The following is an 18,341-nucleotide window of genomic DNA, read 5'->3' as shown; positions in this document are numbered from 1 at the left end:
GACAAATTAAGAGAAAGATTTTGGGCTATCTGCCCTGTGGGCATTGCAGACAGTTTCCGACAGAGATAAACACTTTTACCTCTCGGCCTGGGGGTCTAAGGATGGAGGAGTCTGTGGTTGAAAGGGATGTTTTCTCTTTCTGTATCCATTCCTTCATCTTTGCCACTTTGGTAAACTGCAGAGTTAGGACCCAGGCACAGGGGGAAACAATGAAAGAGCAAAGAAAACAGCAGAACAAACATCCACACAAGAGGTCTCTAAGGAAAACAGATTTTTATAAAAGGTTATTACTGAATGCGGCAGTAACTAAGTGTCTCCGTGGTCACGTCATTATTAGCACGACAGCAATTTGGTAAGTGGTTTTCTAGAAACAGATAGGACATAATTGACTTATCAAACATTATTCATCATTGGATCGTCATACAATACAGTTTGCAAATCACATCTGTTTGCTCTTACAGCTGGATTATTGCTCCTTGAATAACGCTGCCTTTTATTTTATTTATTTTTTTAATAGTTGCATGTTCAGAGAGACCACTGAAGCTACATAATGCTGATAGATGTAAAAGAAACACCTTAGCAGACAGACTCAACTCAGCCTGGCTGGACTGAGAAAGTAATAAATATGAAGTCTGAATGTACACACAAATTAAAAAAAAATAATAATAACAACAAGTCAACCCATCCACCCTGCTCCACGTCTTGTTAGGAAATAAATGTGCTTCATCTTTGCATCTGGATGTATCTGAGTTGAAAATTATTAACTTTGACATACAGTAAACGAGCGCCTACGTAAGACAGGTTGCTCCAATGGTTTGATATTTCCTCGAGCAGTGTGTGCAGGGAAATGTCGAAGCTACGGCCCTCTACCTAACTGCGGTTTGTGAATGATAATGAGCTACAGGAGTGGATCCAGCCACAACGCCAAAGTGCATGCTACTCTGTGGTCAGGACTACAACGTAGCCATGGACTGATTGGATCGTATTACACAGGAGCAAGCAAAGAAAGTAGCACCATCGGGGCCTTCAGTGGAGCAGCTGCAGGTAGGGATAAAAAAAATAAAATGAACCCTGTACAGCCATTAAATTAATGGGTCACCAAGTGCCTTCATTTTCCAATTTATACTTTAAATCCCACTCTCAAAAAAAACTCAGACCTCTTCTCCACCCCCTTCCACTTTTCTTCCTCGAAAGCCATCCTCTGCCTTCCTCAGTTTAAAACTCCACTGTAGCACCTCGAGTCTTGTTTCCGTTCCGACACACAGACTAACACTTACACCTGCACTTGGTACAGGAGGTAGACACGCAATACAAAAACAAAAAACAGATTTTACCCAGAATCCAGCAGCCATGACAGTTATTGCTCCCCAGATCTATGAGGCAGAAGAGTCTACAGCCTGACCGAAATATCAGAGGGCAGATATTAAAAGCTCCTTTTGTACATAGCTCAGAAGAAAGTGCATGAGGTACATACTACAGTTTGTTCATTTGTCACCAAAAAAAACGTTAAGTTACAAAAAATTTACTTCAGTTGCAACCAATTACTGAGGGGCCTGTGGTTTTTCTAGACTAATCCATTGACTTTTTTCTTGGCCTTCTGATTGGTCTTCTGACCACCAATCAGGGGACTCCTCCTCTTTGTCAAGTCTCTACTTCCTATGTTACTGTTGGTAGGTTAGAAAAACAATAGCCATTCAAACAGAAAAACACTGAAAACCTAGAGTCTAGAGGTGGAGGTGAGATAGCTAACATTAGCATAACATGCTAACATTGGCGGATATTAAAAAAATGACTCATCTTTTCATTAGCTTTCAGTTTCTATGAAAGGATATTTCCTCCACTGTACCTGTCACATGTATTTTTCCTCACGTTTTTGAAGAATGACAATTTCAAGTTTCAATGCTAACTATACTTACAGGTTTTCAGCATTTTTCTTACCGGAATTGTCTTACCTAGCAACAGTAACATAGGAAGTCATAGGACTTGAATAAAGGGTAGGAGCAATCTGGTTGGTTGTCAGCGGACCAATCAGAGGGCCAAAAAAAGTAATTTCCGGGTTTCCAAGGTAACATCAGAGAATGTCTAATAAGGGGAGAACTTCCACTCTCAGTGAACTTCCGGCTTCTGAACTGGTTGCAGTTCCACTCTGGTTCCATATGAGGGCGCTCTCAGGACGAGTGCAGAATGAATGGAGGTCTATGGAGCAATATCCCTCAAAATCCACTTTTCTCAGGATATAATTTTTTGTGCAGTAATTTGAATATTGTATTTGAAAGGAGATGCAAAGAAATTACACATTGCTGGGTGTTAGATTTTTTAGAGTCACTTATTTGCTTTAAAAAGTATTTTAAAATGTCAATGACGTCATACACATCGTACGGCCAGAGATACTGCTTTACGGTGCTTCACTGACCAATCAGCGTTCATTAGCACAATTCTAGCGTGTTATGGGCAACAACAACTCAACCTGTAAGAAAACGAAAGGACATAAGTTCTCGTTCATTCAACTTTTGATCTATAACCCATGTTGAACTTGCAAAACCTACAATCAAATCTGAGATTTCTCAACGACAATCGGGTGAAAGAGACACATTTAGCCGTTTAGCTCCATAGACTCCCATTCATGTTGCACTCATGGCGATCGCCCCCAGTGGAAATCTGGTGGAACTGCAACCAAAATTCGTTACAATGGGACTTAATAGAGAGTGGTAAGGCTCTCCGTAGACGGGCTCTGGTAACATATTCAAAATCCCATTTTTTTCCCTCTTTCTGTCTAATAATATTAAATCTAAAGAAATTAAATGTATAATGCAAAGAAAAACAGAATTCTTTGCATTTGAGCATCTGAAAACAGAAAATGTTTGGTATTTGTCAAAATAGCTGACAATTAATGTTTTAAATTAACACATTTCAGACCAAGTTTTATTTAACATTTTTTCAATTTCATCCTCGTTATTGGTTTTAGTGCAGATCCCGTCGGTCAGGCTCATGGTCACCTCTCTAAACTCTTTTAAGTAAAATAAGATACGGTCAAAGTTATGAAAGGTGAACATGTTTTTGGAATATTTGGTATTTGTCGGCGATATAGTGACATATCCAGATTGTATTTAAAAATTGTGCACTGAAGGCTGATTCACTGCTGGTGGAGGGATGACAGGTGTGATCAGTGTTGAGCGGAGCTGGATAAAAGCCCTGTTTTTTTTTTGTTTTTTTTTTATTTATTTACTTTTTGTTGTGTTTTTTTTTTTTTCAGACCCCCACTTCCACATATCCATAAATGCTTCTGACCTTACTTGAAACACGGCGCTAAAAAAGGTATAATTTAATCTTCAATAACAAAATAACATTTCAGTTCTGTTAAAATATACATGGAAAAACCTGTCAATATATATTAGGAAACAAACCAATTTGTACAAAAAGTACATCATTACTCTTATTCTAACAATAATATCGTATGATACAGAAACCTAAGAGCAAGGTTGGTATTAAATCAAAATAAATGAGAAACTCTTCATAGAAAGAAATGATTGAAATTCATCGAATTTCAACTTGATGACAAAGATGCAAATTAATGGGAGAGATAACACAACTGAACAAATGAGCACATTCGAAGTACTTAATTAATAAAACCATATCAGCATTGCACATCTACCTAGACTATTATCTATTGGTGCCAGCGAATCTTTGCTCATCATGAGTATTTTCCTAACCGCGTCTGACACTACTATGTCACATGACACTAATGTTTATTTGACGATGTCCTTAAAAAACGTTAGAAAAACTACTTTCGTCATCAACAGCTGACTCTGTATGACCACTGTAAGTCTAATAGTGTCTTAAACAGCCCACTGAATTCTAAATCAATATCTTTTCAATAAAGGCATTTGGTAATCACCCTTTCTGTTCTCTTCATGAACCTTCACTGTCATTCCCTTCACGCTGATCTGTTTTGTTTCGTTATCCGATGAGGTTAATCTGCTGTTTGTATTTTCCGATGGGGATGAATTGATATCAAAAGATATTTCACCGCTCTGACTCCTACAATTCACAGCAGTAGGCCCTTTGCCTCAAACGTAACTCACTTCCGTCTCTCTTTGACAACTTCCTTGATTACCATTCATCATCTCTTCTCCTTTTCTCACGCAAATACATGTTTTAAAAAAGCAATAAATAATAAATGGAGGCAACGTTCATCCGTTGCAACTAAATCTTCCGTTCCTGTAAAAGGAACTGTTTAAAACTCTTCAGTTCTTTCAGTTCAAATTTTTTTCCTTTGTGTTATTTGAAAAAATAAAATACCTGAAATGACTTGAAATTAAAAAAGTAAGATGCAAAAAAGAGAAAAAGAAAAGTCTCCTGTTTTTGTAGAAAAAAAAAAAAAAGGAGAAAGTAAGCGAAACGAGGAGGTGGTTGGGTGGGAGGGCAACTCAAAGTGGAGGAGGGGGAGAGAGATCCTGGCCTGGTGTTACCAGGAGTGGTCCAAGCTGTATGTCTGCAGGAGGAGGATGAGAGAAGCAGGGTTCATGGTTGGGACGAGGCTGCCCTCCATCACTCCGGAGTCCTAACCGTCTCCTCAGACCCCCGAACGGGCTTACGGACTCTACGACCTCACTCTCACTTGTTAATGAGCAACCCGCCCACCCAGCGGAGCTTGCAGGCAAACCACCGCCTGAGGGGACAAAAGTATTCGTAATGGAACTGCTCAAATTCGGGGGTCTGGCGGATATCACTTAAAAATGCAATGTCAAGGTCTGACTCGGTGAGGATGATGAGGAGGAGGAGCAAAACAAAAAGGAGTCCAATGGTCACTAGGAGCAAACGGAGGACACTTAAGACAAACTTATTCACCTGTTCCACCTCGCTGAGGGCCGAGTCCCCCCCCTCATGTGCAGATCTACCATCCGCACCAAAATCACCCCCTATCCCACGCATGGGGGTGCCCGCCTCCGACTCCTTTTCCTCCTCAATGCTGCAGGGAGCACCGTTGATTTGGCGCGAGACGGCCAGCTCCATGCTGTGCTCGGCCACCGGGGTGGGCAGGACGCTGTCAGAGGGGCTGTAGGCCTCGTCCGAGATTACCGCCATCCCCTCGCTGGCATCTGTGGCCTGGCTCCGGGAGCGTGGCATGAAAGATTCCCCATGAGACACTGAACGCACTGGTGTAGAGTGGGCACTGTCTCGCAAGGACTCCAGACCTGGTGGAAGGGTTCAGAGAGGAAGAAAACGACAAGAAGATAGAAATATTACACACATGCAATAGATTGGAAGAAGTGGCTTATTCTAGTGCGGCATTCACTGAAACACAACAGTGGTTCTGGTTCAAAGTGCCGAGAGGATTTTTGTGCTGTTTGGCCAGCAGAGGTCCATTACAGCACACAGACACACAGTCTCCACTTTAAAAGCTGAAATCTGATCATGCGTTCCCCAGAGTCAAACAGTCAGGGAGTGTTTTGTCATTGTATGGAATCCACACGAGCTGATGTGAAGACCAATCATCATCACTAATGGATGAAATCATTCTGAAGCCAGTGGACGTGTATATATGTTTCAACAGCAGAGCATAAAAACCCATTAAGATGAAGTATACTTGAAAAGTCAGGCCTACTTCCTCTCCTTTCTACTCAGAAAGGAGATTAAGTACCCACTTTGGATTTCATAAAGGGCTGCATTAACGAGTCACATGAAATATAAAATAGAATACAGAACAACAAGATACACATTTGAAAAGGAACAAACAGAAGAAGTAAAACTTAATGTTACCGACTCTGTTTCCTACTGACTGTTTCTCAACACAAATACCATAAATATACATGAATCAGCCACAACATTAAAACCACTGACAGATGAAGTAAATAACATTGACCATCTTGTGACAATACAAAGTTCTGCTGGGAAACTTTTGGACCTGGCATTCATGTGGATGTTACTTAGACATGTACCACCCACCTAGATCAGAACAGGCACCCCCACCCCATAGCAATGACACTCCTTGATGGCAGCAGCCATTTCCAGCAGGATGCAGCCTGACACAGGCACACACACAAAAACAGTTTGTTGACCTGGCCTCCAAAGAATCTGTGGGTTGCACTGGAACAAGCCTGATTCATAGAGGCCCCTCCCCTAAACCCATAGGACCCAAAGGCCCCCACTAACAACATCCTGGTGCCAGACACCACAGGACACCCTCAGAAGACCCATGTCCATTCTATGATGAGTCACAACTGCTTTGGAGGCACAAGGGAGACCTACACAATATTAATTTTAACTTTTACTGTTTAACATTTAACACTGCAGCACAGATACAACACAGATACAACCAATGCCCAGATTTTGAGCGTAAACAACACTCTACAAGTCCAACCTAAAAAAAAAGTTCTTGGCTATAAAGTCTTTTTTCCACCTGGCACATTTTGCCATTATCAAACAGGACAATGTAAGAGCCGGCAGGAAAGAAGAGAAATGGAGAAATAGGAATGATGTGAAACACAGGTCTTCAGCCAGAGTCCAATCTTGAATACTATATGCTGTATAAGTCCAGAACCAAGTAATTCTTATCAGACTGATGCAAAAGAATTATTTAAGTCCAAAGAACATCTTACAGATTGAAGCCTAAAAGTCTCAATTATCACTGCGTCACTGAGCAGTACCAAACATTTTAAGCCATGCCAGAGATAGACCACTGTACAGCTGAATAGTTCACTCCGCAGTGGAAGCAATAGTACAGTACATTCACTCTACAGTGTACATGTCAGTAAAGATGAGCTGTGCTTGAGCCCTTTGCTGACGTTGACATTCTCCAGAGTGTCAAAGCGCCAACATTACACCTTCACTATAAAGAGAAGGCATTAAAATTCATCTTTTGATGAGGAGGCAAATCGTGAAAAGGACTTTTTTTTTTTTTAAACTGTAGGAGAAGTAGGGCATATTACGTCCAGCAGCATCTAAGCCTCTGCTGACATGAAAGTGGAAAGGAGGAGGCACGAAGGCTGGATGAGTGTCAGCGGCCATCTTCACTCAAGAGTTGATCTGCCTCAGCTTATCCTATGTTATGCTTACCACAGCAAAGCAGCAAGCAGAAAATTCATAGTTCTAACTTGGATTTGCCACATCAGGAGCTCTTAGTTTAAAACAGTAAGGCATAACTAGACCTTAAAAATGCATAAAATAAAAATGAGTACACGACACCCACCCAAATATACCAGCTATATCTAAATGAACAAAATGTTCTCGACATGCACCAAATAGAAAAACCATAAGATCCTTGTGCAGTAACTCTATAGGAGGAACAGATAACTAGAGGAACTGCATCACTCCCTTTAAAATAGATAAAGCAACTGACACCTTCAAATAAAGCGCACTCCTGACAGCTCTGCGATAAGTTTACCTGGAGGGTTGCTGGGCTGAACGCAGGGCAGCGGAGTGCCAGGGAGAGGGGAGACACTGGCAGACTCCTGCTGCCCGGTCAGGGCAGGATAGAGGGGCAGAACGCCAAGGGCCTTGCCCAGCATACGAGGCCCCAGGCTGAGCACGCGAACCTTCACATCCCGGTAGCAGTGATTGATCATACGCAGGTGGACGTTCACCCGGGTGGTGATGCGGATCAGACACTTCACCATGGCTGCAGCATGCACGTGTTTATCCTGTCCTTATGGTCCCTCTCCCGAGTCCAGGCCACAGGGTGTGTTTGTGTTCGGCCGAGGGGTTCTGCCTCAGTTGGTGATTGCGGAGGTGAAACGGTGGGTTACTTCTGCCTTGGCCTGGCCTGATTTGGCCCCACCCAAGCAAGTGACATACATGGAGTAGAAGACCCGGGCTATTTTCAGCTGGGGTATTAATACCACTGTAAGACACTCAGTCAGCACACAGAGAGGGTGGGAAACTCTTGAACCCACAGCAAATAACCCTCAATGCACACAGTACACCTGCTTCTGACTTCCATTTGCCCCGGTGTACAAACAGTTGTGGTATGTACTTGAAAGACAGGGCTGTTTTATTCAAAGACATTAGATCCGCAAGCCCGCCGCGCCCACTTCACCAACAGAAACGCTGTAGCCATCTGTTCTGGAACAGGATCCTGCAGGTGGGCTGAATAAGTGACTTTAGCTGCCACTGTGTTGGCACAACGCACACGCAACCATCCAAACACATCTCTGAAATGCTGCGTTGAAGAGAGACGGTCTGACTGACGCACACACCTGCAGCATGCCCAAAGAGCATGAACTGGGCCAAATGGCTCTTGTTACACCATGTGGGACTTTATACACATGTGTGTTTCCTCAACAAGAGGAAGAGATGGTCAAAAATAAAAACTCAGTCTAATATTCTGCTCCAACCAGTGTGCTGCTTTCCGAACATACAACGTCCCATTAAAGCTCATGCAGTACGCGTTGCTTGCTAATGTGTGTGTGTGTGTGTGTGAAACTCAGCCCTTACCCTCCATGATAGATATGTGGACAGCTCTCCGACGCGTGCGCGGTACACTGCTGAGCCGCGGCCCGTGGGTGATGGATGGACAACTTCTGCTGGGCACGAGGCCAGCTCTGCAGAGACAAACACAGACACAAATGCACAAACATCACTGCACAAAGCTGCGAGCGCGGGTAACATACTGTAGCCAGTAGACGTCTACAGTAGATGGTGCCTAAGAAAATGGAGGAAAACAGAAATTCTGATCAAGCATTCGGGCCTGTCCTGAGTTTACAACTCTACCTGTGTATTTCTGGAGGTTCGCGTTTGATTTTGGCACTCTGCTCCATCACCTCTTTTGCCACTCGTCCACTGTTATAAAGCACAGAGACGATGCTCAGGATGAGTTCCACATACACGCACACGCACACACACACATAACCATGCACCCTGGTCTCACCCAATGCTATGAAAGCCATCACTGCAGTGGATGAGTACAGTACATGAGCGCCGTGATTGAGTTAACCTGGTGGACTCAGCTTTGTGTAACCGAATTACCACCAGTCAAACAAATGCACGCGCAGACTCACAGGCAAAAAAATATAAAAACAATGAACACAGATTGACCTTCAGCTCTAGACTCGACATTTAACTGACTTTGTTTGTGTGCAAATGTCATCATTCTCCGTAAGTGAAAAATGATCAGATATATAATCAATAATCAAATGATTGTTGTCTGTTTAAAGGGCCAGTTCACCTAAATTAAAATCATATTTTTCTAGTATCACCAGAGAAAGCTCGGCTGAGGTTTTCCACCATATCTGTGGTATAAAATAGCTTCAATTCATTTTTTTACTTCATGAAATTGACGTACATTAGATACCAATAGGGGTGAGTGGGCTAATGTATATTCTTTTTAGGTAGACTCGACCCTTTAAGACAGAGCTTGGTCATACAGCAAGTTTACAGCAAGAAATGTCTCATGCAGTCAGTCCCCTTCCTTTCCCCCCACTTCTGTGTCCTCTGTCTTGTGAGGTGTCAGTCCTATCCTCCAGGCAAAAGTACGCTGACACTGCAGCACAGAAGGCCAGGAGGCCACGTCTTCTGGGAACACTTCTCTCCACTTCCAGCAGGGGGGAGGAGGGGGGGCATTCTGCAGTGTCCTCCCCTCCCTGTCATCAGTCACACTGCCTTGTCGTGTACTCTACCTGTAGCGGAAACGGCTGCCCTTGAAGAACAGGTTGCTGCTTGACACTGTGCGAACCTGACTTGACTTCTCAAGCCTGGTGGGAGAAAAAATAAAAAAAAGACAACAATGATGTAAGGCGTAGCGCACTTAATGAAGGAAAGCAAGATTAATACTGGTGATGTGAGCAATTTCTCACGCAGGCTTCCTAGCATATGGCCCTAATATGATCACAAAGTGTGAATGTATGTAATCTCTGAATCCCAGAACAAGGCAGAACATAGGATCATATTCCCCGTCACTGAATTATGCATGGCGTCGACTAGCGTTATAACCACTACACCCTCCATACAGTATTGAATATGTTTATATTGCCACAGCAAGTGACACATTAATGTTTCATTGTGCTTTCAAGGGATGTGTGTGCTCCTTGTCCTCTTATATTAGTCCCACTGATTTCCTATTCCCATTACGGATCTTAATAAGTGAAAGGCTGATGAAATATTATCAGTGTGCCACTTCAGAGAGTCATCAAAAGGTCGCATTATATTTCCTCCATCAGCGTGCCGTGCCCTTCTCGCGCCTGTTAACCCCACTGCACACCCTTCATCACGTGAGCCATCAGCGCGAATCATTACCGCAGCTCCCCCAGCCTCTGAGCTCACGCTGCTTGTTTTTGTAAATCACCTTCCTTGATCTGGAAAGAGCAGACGGGACCTACATTATTACTCATGGCCCAGACAGGGGAGCAATATCTCAGAAAGGAGCGCTGAAGTGCTCGCGGTCTCGTGCCGGCCCACACTCATTCAGCTAAAGGTCAGCAGCAACCAATTTTTCACGCTGATACAAAAAAAAAAAAAAAAAAAAACAGGAGTGAAGGTCTTTTGAGGACACCACGTGTGTGCCGTGAGGTTAACCTGCCCGAGAACGTTCAGCGATGCGGAGCAGGTAAACTACACCATGGTGGTAAAGTGAAAAGAGATTTGTGAACTCACTTATAGAAAGCTTGATTCTCCACTCCACACTTCCAAAGGTGCTTGCACGCCTCCGGTGTGGGCGCAAAGTACGTCAAGATGATCTTTTTGTCCTGCACGTTGAAAATAAAAAAAAGCCGTGCAGGACCATATAACAAACTGAGACAGAAAACCACACTTCACAGACTCATCAGAATATGCACTGCACCGTGTTTTCCCAAACACGTCCGACAATTTGAGCTCTCACCTCCTTCTGATTTGCATATACGTGGAAAGTCTTGCCTTCGAACTTGAGTTTGGTCACCTCATTCCTGTCCGGGGGAAAGCGCAGTCACACATGCGGCAAGCGGAAAACCACAGCCTCTTTAAATATTCATGACAATCACTCTGATATCACATAAACAGTCTGTGTTTGGCTGACGAAACAAATAAGTGATAATATTCCCTGCAGACCGGGAACAGAGAACGAGGGAAACCTGAGTGCTGCTGAAAGCAGAACAAACAAAGCCATTATAAATACTGCAAACATAATAAGTCTGGCTTCTTCTTAATGGTAACAATAACCTCTTCGGTTAAAAGCGAACAGATGTTATACATTTTCAATGAATCAATAGAGCATTTTCTATTATTCAGTTCAGTAGACATCTATTAAAAGTGGAGGCTCCTTCTATTGGGCTCTTCCTGATCTTCCACTGAGTTCTTCTGTGAATCTAGCAGCTGTAATTAGCCATCTGTGCACATGCTAGCCCCCAGCTCTTGTCACAGGTAGAGGCAGATGGAGGGTTTTGCACGTGATTGTTCAACTAGCTGCAATACACGCGTTGTTTCATGTTGCGTTCCCTTCATAAAGAGCATGTTAGTCAAATTAGAAACAAGCATAGGCCTGCAGTACAGCACTGTCCGTCTTTTTGCCGTTGAGCAAGCGCTCGAGGAGTGGACCGTCCTTGGCTCGCTCGAGAAAACGTTTCACATTTGGCTCACCATTTGAGAAAATGAACTCTCTTGTTTCCCTGAAGCACCACGAAACCAAACGGAGTGAAGGCGAGAAAAGCCGGATTCCCGGACACGTCCTGAAACGCAACAGAACAATTTCAGACCGCAACTTCGACGCACACACTTCAGATGCAGTGCAAACATAAGTCGCATGTTTTAGCATGCGCTGTGTATCCTTAAGGAAAATGTTCTTGAAATGTTTAGCGTCTAAAAATAGTACAGCGGCAACCTTGCATGGATGTGGATCAACACCATATGTCTCCAGCATCTGGGCTTTCTGCAGGAAATTTCGCTCTGATGTCTCAGGTGTCTGCCCACTGCAGGAGAGAAAGGGTCCGGTTAGCCCGCCACAAGCAAAAAACAAGAAATACAAAATGTCTAGAACTTGAAAGACGTTTGAGATGTCATTATCTGATGTACATGTCTGATGCATTCATTTAGGAAAACTAAAAGAGATTATATCCAAAAAGATCAAATATTATCACAAGTTCATTCAAGGCAATTAAACTAATACGGGCTGATACATTTAAAAAGCGCTCCTTCAAATCTTATCTTCCATCCTGGCTGCCAAATTAATTAAAAGTATCCACTGAGCGGCATCGTGGGGAAAAAAGAAGAAACCACTAGTGGGCAGCAGAGCCTCATCCTGTTTGTCATCCTGGTCCAGCAGCATCAAAACTAGACTGGGTTGATGCAATTCTACCTCTATTGTGTCTCATAGAGCATCATTAACAGACATCTTTTGTTTTTCTCCCCCTCACCTTTAAAAAAGCCTCCGCACAAGTTAATACCATGGCTCGTTTGCATTAGAAATGATAAAATAATAAAATTATTGACAGGACTGATCAGTGCACGGATGGAAAAGCCTCATCAGTTCTGCTCATCTGCTCCCTTTCATCATTGCGCTCTGATGCTTTTCCAGTTAAAATGTCCAAATGACCAAATGTACCTCATTACTGCAGGCAGTAAATGTCAAAAAAAAAAAAAAGGTTTGTGTTTGTTTGGCCTGAATGAGTGCAGCATCTGCAGATGGGTGAAGCAGAGTCACACATATTGTTGTCTTACATCAGCTCCGTCTTGTGTATGTCTGCGATCCGCCGCTCCAGCTTCTCCGAGTGTTTTGGGAAGAACTGGAATTTGGAGCTGTAACCTTCGGGATGCTTCCCCGGGTCGTAATCACCAATCTCAGCTGAGAAAAGGAAAAATTTCATTCATCGATGACACACATTCGCAGACATGAAAGTTAAAGTGATGTGTACAGTTTGTAGCACGCTGGTGAACTCGTCAGTGGAGACGGGCTAAACACGGCCAGGATTATTTGTGGTCCTTCACGCCACACTGCACTCCCTCAGATGACCCTGATGCTGATTTCTCTCTGCAAGGAGGAGCTGACCAGGCAGCGCATCTTTAATTCATCAGCCCCTCCTCCAGAAGACCTGCCTCCCCTCAGACACTGTGCTTTCTGTGAAGCTAGCTGCGCCACCATACGTCACGTCTTTTTTTGGTCTATATTTGTGCGAGGGGACGATAAGAAGCCAGATAACCACTTCAAAGACTTCATAATTGGCCGTGATTTCTTGTTTATTAAAGTGTGTGGAAGCCATTATGCCAATTATCAGGCAGTGCAGAAAAACATTTTCATTTTGCGTGAGTCTGGAAGTACAGATAATCCTGTATAATGTGTGTGAAGTGCCCAATAAATGTTACGTGAAAACAACAGCAGGTACATTCTTTTACATCCCATCAGATTGGCTGCTGGTGTTTATGAGCAGAGAGAAGCAGAGAGTGGTACATTTCCATCTGTCACTCTACATTACCTTGAAGGATGTGGGCAGCCAGCATGGCCGCATCCGAGGTTTTACACAGGAGCCGACCGTGGTAGAGGTCTCTCTTGATTTGCAGGAAGACGAGATATCTACAAAAATCACACGAGACTTATGAGAATATTAACCGTGTTCTTAAGTAACTACTCACGCATTTAAATATCTAAGGGAAAACACTGCAGGAGTACAACAGTAACAGAGCAGGGTAGCAGCAGGATTAAAAGGCTGCATGTCGGGTTCACGTTCCCTATGGCTGGTTTGAATATTTCTTTTTGATTTAGCTGAAATGAGGGTTTTGTTTTGAGGAAAGGAGGCTAGAAAGGCCCGGAGGGAAACGCTGCTACTTGTGCTGTGCTTCTCTGGAAGCCTCCAGCCTCGTTTTCAGGCTCACCCAACCAATCAGCTCAGGATGCGTGGATTTAATGAGACGACGAGCAGCAAAGATGATGATAATGACAAAACTAATGACTGTTATTGTTATTATCATTACAGTTACTATTGTTAGAGGAGAGGACACCTCATTCAGTGCAGTTATTCAAGATCTTTTTTAAGGAAATTAGACAATCAATCAGAGCTTCAGAAACCTCAGGAATCCTTTGAGTGACGTCCCAGAGTGTTCCTCTATCTTTATACACTTCTTTACAGTACATGGGCAGTTTTCTCCATTAGGATGACGGGATGATGCCCCACCGAGCAAAGAAAGAAAGACATTTCTATGACTACATTCAGACCTTTGGGGATATGTGGCTCCAAATCGCCCAATCGTCCCTGTATCTGCGTGGATTTTCTCTGGGTATTCCGGCTTCCTCCCACTGTTCAATTGGCCATAGGTGTAAGTGTGGTGATCTGTATCTCTCTATCCACTGTTAGACTGGCAACCTGTCCTCCAGGGTGTACCCCGCCTCTTGGCCAGTGACAGCTGGGACAGGCTCCAGCCCCCCGCAACCCTCCAGAGGACAAGCGGTTACAGACTTTTTTTTCTTAACTTTTGACACTGTAGTGCACCCTGAATGGGTTTTAGGAGCTAACGTTGCTAGAGATCAAGATTGTGACTAAAATATCAAAAAAGTGAGTGATGTAATTTAAATAGCGTAAAATAATAGCTTTAATAATAACTACTAAATGAAGCCATCTAGTGGTCAATTGTGGTATTGCTACCAGAGTTCGTTCGTTCGTTTTGCGTAACTGCTTCTCCTCAAAAGCATCGCAGGGGCTGTCATTGGGCAGGAGGCGGGGTACATCCCGGACAGGTTGCCAGTCTATCACAGGGCTCACATGCACACATAGGGCCATTTTTAACCTATTAACGTGATGAACATGTCTCTGGACTGTCGGAGGAAACCGGAGAAGCCAGGGAAAACCCACAGGGAGAACCTAGAACACCCAGACACATCTAAAAAAACGGTTGATAAATGCAATCTGACAATATCTAGTTAGCCTGATGTAAATTTACTGAACGGGTCACCTTAGCCATCACTGCAACGCTGTCCCAACATCGTCAGCACTGCCCTCTCTGGGAGATTTGGCAGCCACTCTTATGTATATCCTTTTACTGCCAAGTCATTTCCCCTTCACTGGCAACTTAAACTTTACAAAGGCCTGGAGTAACAACTATATATTATGGAAAAGCTGTCATTTTTTTTGTCTATAGAATTTTTATATGACATATAACGAGATGGCGCCCACACTGAACAAGTCTTGTGTGTGACTGATTATTTATCCTCTCCCACCCTCTGTGGTCTGCCCGCCGTGCTCTGCCCTCTGCACTGTCATAATCATAAATCACTCTCTCCTCCTTTTCCCCCCACTCTCCCTCATTTTCCCTTCCACTCTCCACCGGTACCCTTTGCCCCCTCCTCCATCTCCTCAGTACACTCCAGTCATTATGTACAGTCTACACGTGGTGAGCATTTCATCTCATCACACCTCAGAGAGAGAGAGAGAGAGAGAGAGTGCACTCCTCTCCCTCCTAGTCAGTAATGAATACACGAGTAAACTGTAAAGCTGGCTACTCTCAGCGTCATCTGGAGGAAGTGTGAACTCGTGCTGCTGAGCATTAGTGAATAGATTTGTTACTTTTTACCAATTTCTGCAAAATAATTTGCAAAATGTGTGTATTTACATAAGAAACCTGCAAGATGCTGCTCTTAATGGTCTCCTCATTATCTTGCAGAGAAACTAGGGAAGGCTTTCAAATCCCTCGTTGGCTCACAGCTCTTTTTAAAAACTATGTTCTGTGTAATATTCATTACAATGTTTTCGACAGTGAAGTGCTCAAGCATTTTAATTATGAAAGGTCATGAATAATATTTTAGGAAGAGGCATGTTTAAAAGTTTTAGAGCTCAACCTGTACTACAGCCAAATCTGCCTTTGAAAGCTTTGTCAGATTACGTCCGTTTCCCCGTGAAAATCCCGCCCCTCTTTCCTTACTGCTGAAAGGAAAAACTGTAGCTGTAGAGGAGAAAAACATTTAGAGCGTTTATCGTGTCATCTGAAGCGAAAGCCTCCGCGGGAGGTCAGTCATACCGAGTGATTTCCTCCTTCAGAGCTGCGGGTTCAGGAGGGTAGAACTTGACTCTCAGACACATGGTGAACGGAGGCTGAGCTGCAGGAAAGAAACAAACAAAAAACATTTCACCGATGGGCAGGAATCATTTCACGCTAAACAGATCGCACACCCAGTAGGAGATGGAAGAACCATTTTGAGACTCGGATACTCAGCTGTCCTCATGAATCTTCTGAAAGTTTTTTATTTAGTTTAGCCTCTAGATAGCAGCCATGTCTGATACGGTGGCATTGTTCACTAGTGGATCTGACCTACAACAAGAAAATGACCCTGATCATAGATATTATTCCTGTTGTATGTGAATGTAAATCGTTACTGTCAAATAAACAATTAAAATAAACACAAATCTCATTTATTTCCCCGATAGAGTCACATAATTATTTGTATCACACATCAAACTTAAAAAAAGCAAATATTCCTTTTACTACATCAGTCTTCTTAAATATTATATTCACTTAAATAATCACGCAGCATCTTTCTTCCATTAGAAAATAGAGCGAAAGCGCATGCATATGTTTCTGTGTGGGTTCATTTAATGAGTCCACTGAACGGAAATGTGATAATTCAACAATTTAAATGCATAATTTCTCCAACTAAAGAATACCTGTCAAAAGAACTTTCTCTCTTTGTAATGACTTATACAGATTTATACCCACATTTCAGTCATTCTTCATTCAAACAAGAGTTAGTCTTTAGGTTCACCTAAAATCAGTAGTTAGTTATTTAATTGACATAGTTTAGGCTATATATAGTTTAAGTTTTCACAAAGCAGAAGAAATATTCAGAAACTTTCCTTTGAACATAGTGTAGCAGTAAAATATACATCATGTAAATACATTAAATTCATGCACAGAATATTTTACATTAGTATGATGCAAAAATATAAACTTAAAGCATCAAAAATACAGTATTAGATTTTACAGATTAAACTATTTTTTAAAGGCAGAAATACATGTTAATGTTTTATTGTTTTATGTGGAACAAATTGTAACTTCTTTATGTACTGTTGGGTTATTTAAGCAAGAACAAGTCATCTGATCATCTTTATGGACTCTATGTACTGAACAAAAGTAGCATCGACCTTCAGTGAGGTCTGGAGACTTACATAATATAATGCTTTACATTTGAGAGGGAAATGTTTGGGCATAAATATGAATTTCAAATACTTACATTTCATTTGCTTTGCAATTGATTTCGGGAACTCCAACCAGTGCTGCAGCAGAAAGAAAAACAGATATGTGCGAATTATGAAATCTCATATAATTACATGCTCTGTGACTAATCTACACATCATATCATTCAGCTGACACTTTCAACAGCTGCTGTCATGACGATCAGCTGTTACTACCGACAGTTTTCTGGGGAAACCTGTTCCTACCTCACGTGGTGTTAAAACAGCAGTGTAATATGTTGAAGAGGCATTAAACATTAAGAATTAACAGGGATTTCTTTTAAGAAATATTTTAGGAAAGTTCAAACTTAGTAAGTTAAGACACTGTTAGAGTGAACCCATGCTGACAGATATATGTGCTGTGCGTCTACAGTCAGATTCAGATTCATTTTCTGTGGAACCATATTGTCTCTCCAGCTTGCCTTCCCGCCAACCTAACCCACCCACAGCAACAACCACCAAAATAGTCCTGAGTGACAGCAAAGGAAAGGCAGCATCAGCGGGACCTGGCTCTCGTCTGCGGGACTACAACATTATCTGTGAACATGTGAATACTTCATGAATCAAGCAGTGCTACTACACGCCTCACAGCGGCAGGGCCTGATGGGACAACCTCCTGTCTGAGAGGCGCCGTGAATAAGAGAGACCGGAGAACACAGCTTTTCACTCTGGACCGCAATCTCGCTCTCATTCCTGGACTAAATCAAATACGTTCAATTTTTCAAAGGACACCTATGCATGTGATTTTTTTTTCAACCCAGACTCCTAGCAGAGCGGTCACGTGTGTGTGTGTGTGTGTGTGTGTGAAGTCCTTCTGAGTTCACCGTCAACAACCTCTGCTTTGAAAAGTTTAGATGTGCTGGAAATAACAAGACAGATTTCAAACTCAGCACTGTCATTTGCCAGAGATTGACTTAATACTAAACTGAGATGTTTGACTTTTATTATCTAGCAGTTATTCACACTTTGTCCATACCACATTAATTTTCTTTATAGAAGTACTCAGATTTTTGAGTGTACAAACAACAGTCACAATCATAGTACTTAGAGCTCAGTTTTTAGGGTAGTTTTTAAACTTTTACTTCAGGGTAGGTGCTTTCTAGCATAAGAGGAAACTTTGGTGACCTTAATAGGTAGACCCTAACATCGTAGCCTGACGTGCACCTCCCCAGAAATGTAACTACGCATCACGGCGACCCAGATTGCAAGAGCTGTGATTAG

At 42.6% G+C, this 18,341-nt stretch overlaps 1 protein-coding gene across 3 annotated transcripts in view; it reads right to left on the bottom strand.

Moving 5' to 3' along the window:
- Positions 1 to 4,496: 4,496 nt before the first annotated feature.
- The window catches only part of LOC311495819 (FERM domain-containing protein 5), a 54,023-nt gene continuing 40,178 nt past the window's right edge, over positions 4,497 to 18,341 (bottom strand). For 2 of the 3 annotated variants that reach the window (XM_084555431.1, XM_084555432.1), the window contains 12 exons: positions 17,120 to 17,162; positions 15,910 to 15,988; positions 13,377 to 13,474; positions 12,625 to 12,748; positions 11,789 to 11,876; positions 11,548 to 11,636; positions 10,814 to 10,877; positions 10,588 to 10,679; positions 9,615 to 9,689; positions 8,710 to 8,778; positions 8,434 to 8,540; positions 4,497 to 5,195 (listed from right to left, as the gene is read on the bottom strand). In XM_084555431.1, the coding sequence (XP_084411557.1) occupies positions 4,615 to 5,195; positions 8,434 to 8,540; positions 8,710 to 8,778; positions 9,615 to 9,689; positions 10,588 to 10,679; positions 10,814 to 10,877; positions 11,548 to 11,636; positions 11,789 to 11,876; positions 12,625 to 12,748; positions 13,377 to 13,474; positions 15,910 to 15,988; positions 17,120 to 17,162 (1,509 nt within the window). In that variant the 3' untranslated portion in view covers positions 4,497 to 4,614. Of the gene's footprint in view, positions 5,196 to 8,433; positions 8,541 to 8,709; positions 8,779 to 9,614; positions 9,690 to 10,587; positions 10,680 to 10,813; positions 10,878 to 11,547; positions 11,637 to 11,779; positions 11,877 to 12,624; positions 12,749 to 13,376; positions 13,475 to 15,909; positions 15,989 to 17,119; positions 17,163 to 18,341 lie in introns of all 3 variants that reach the window. The other variant, XM_084555430.1, reaches the window with a different exon arrangement.

The sequence above is a fragment of the Chelon labrosus genome, assembly GCF_963514085.1.
Source record: "Chelon labrosus genome assembly, chromosome: 11".
In the NCBI taxonomy this organism is placed as follows: domain Eukaryota; kingdom Metazoa; phylum Chordata; class Actinopteri; order Mugiliformes; family Mugilidae; genus Chelon; species Chelon labrosus.
This window is presented reverse-complemented; position numbering and strand designations above follow the sequence as displayed.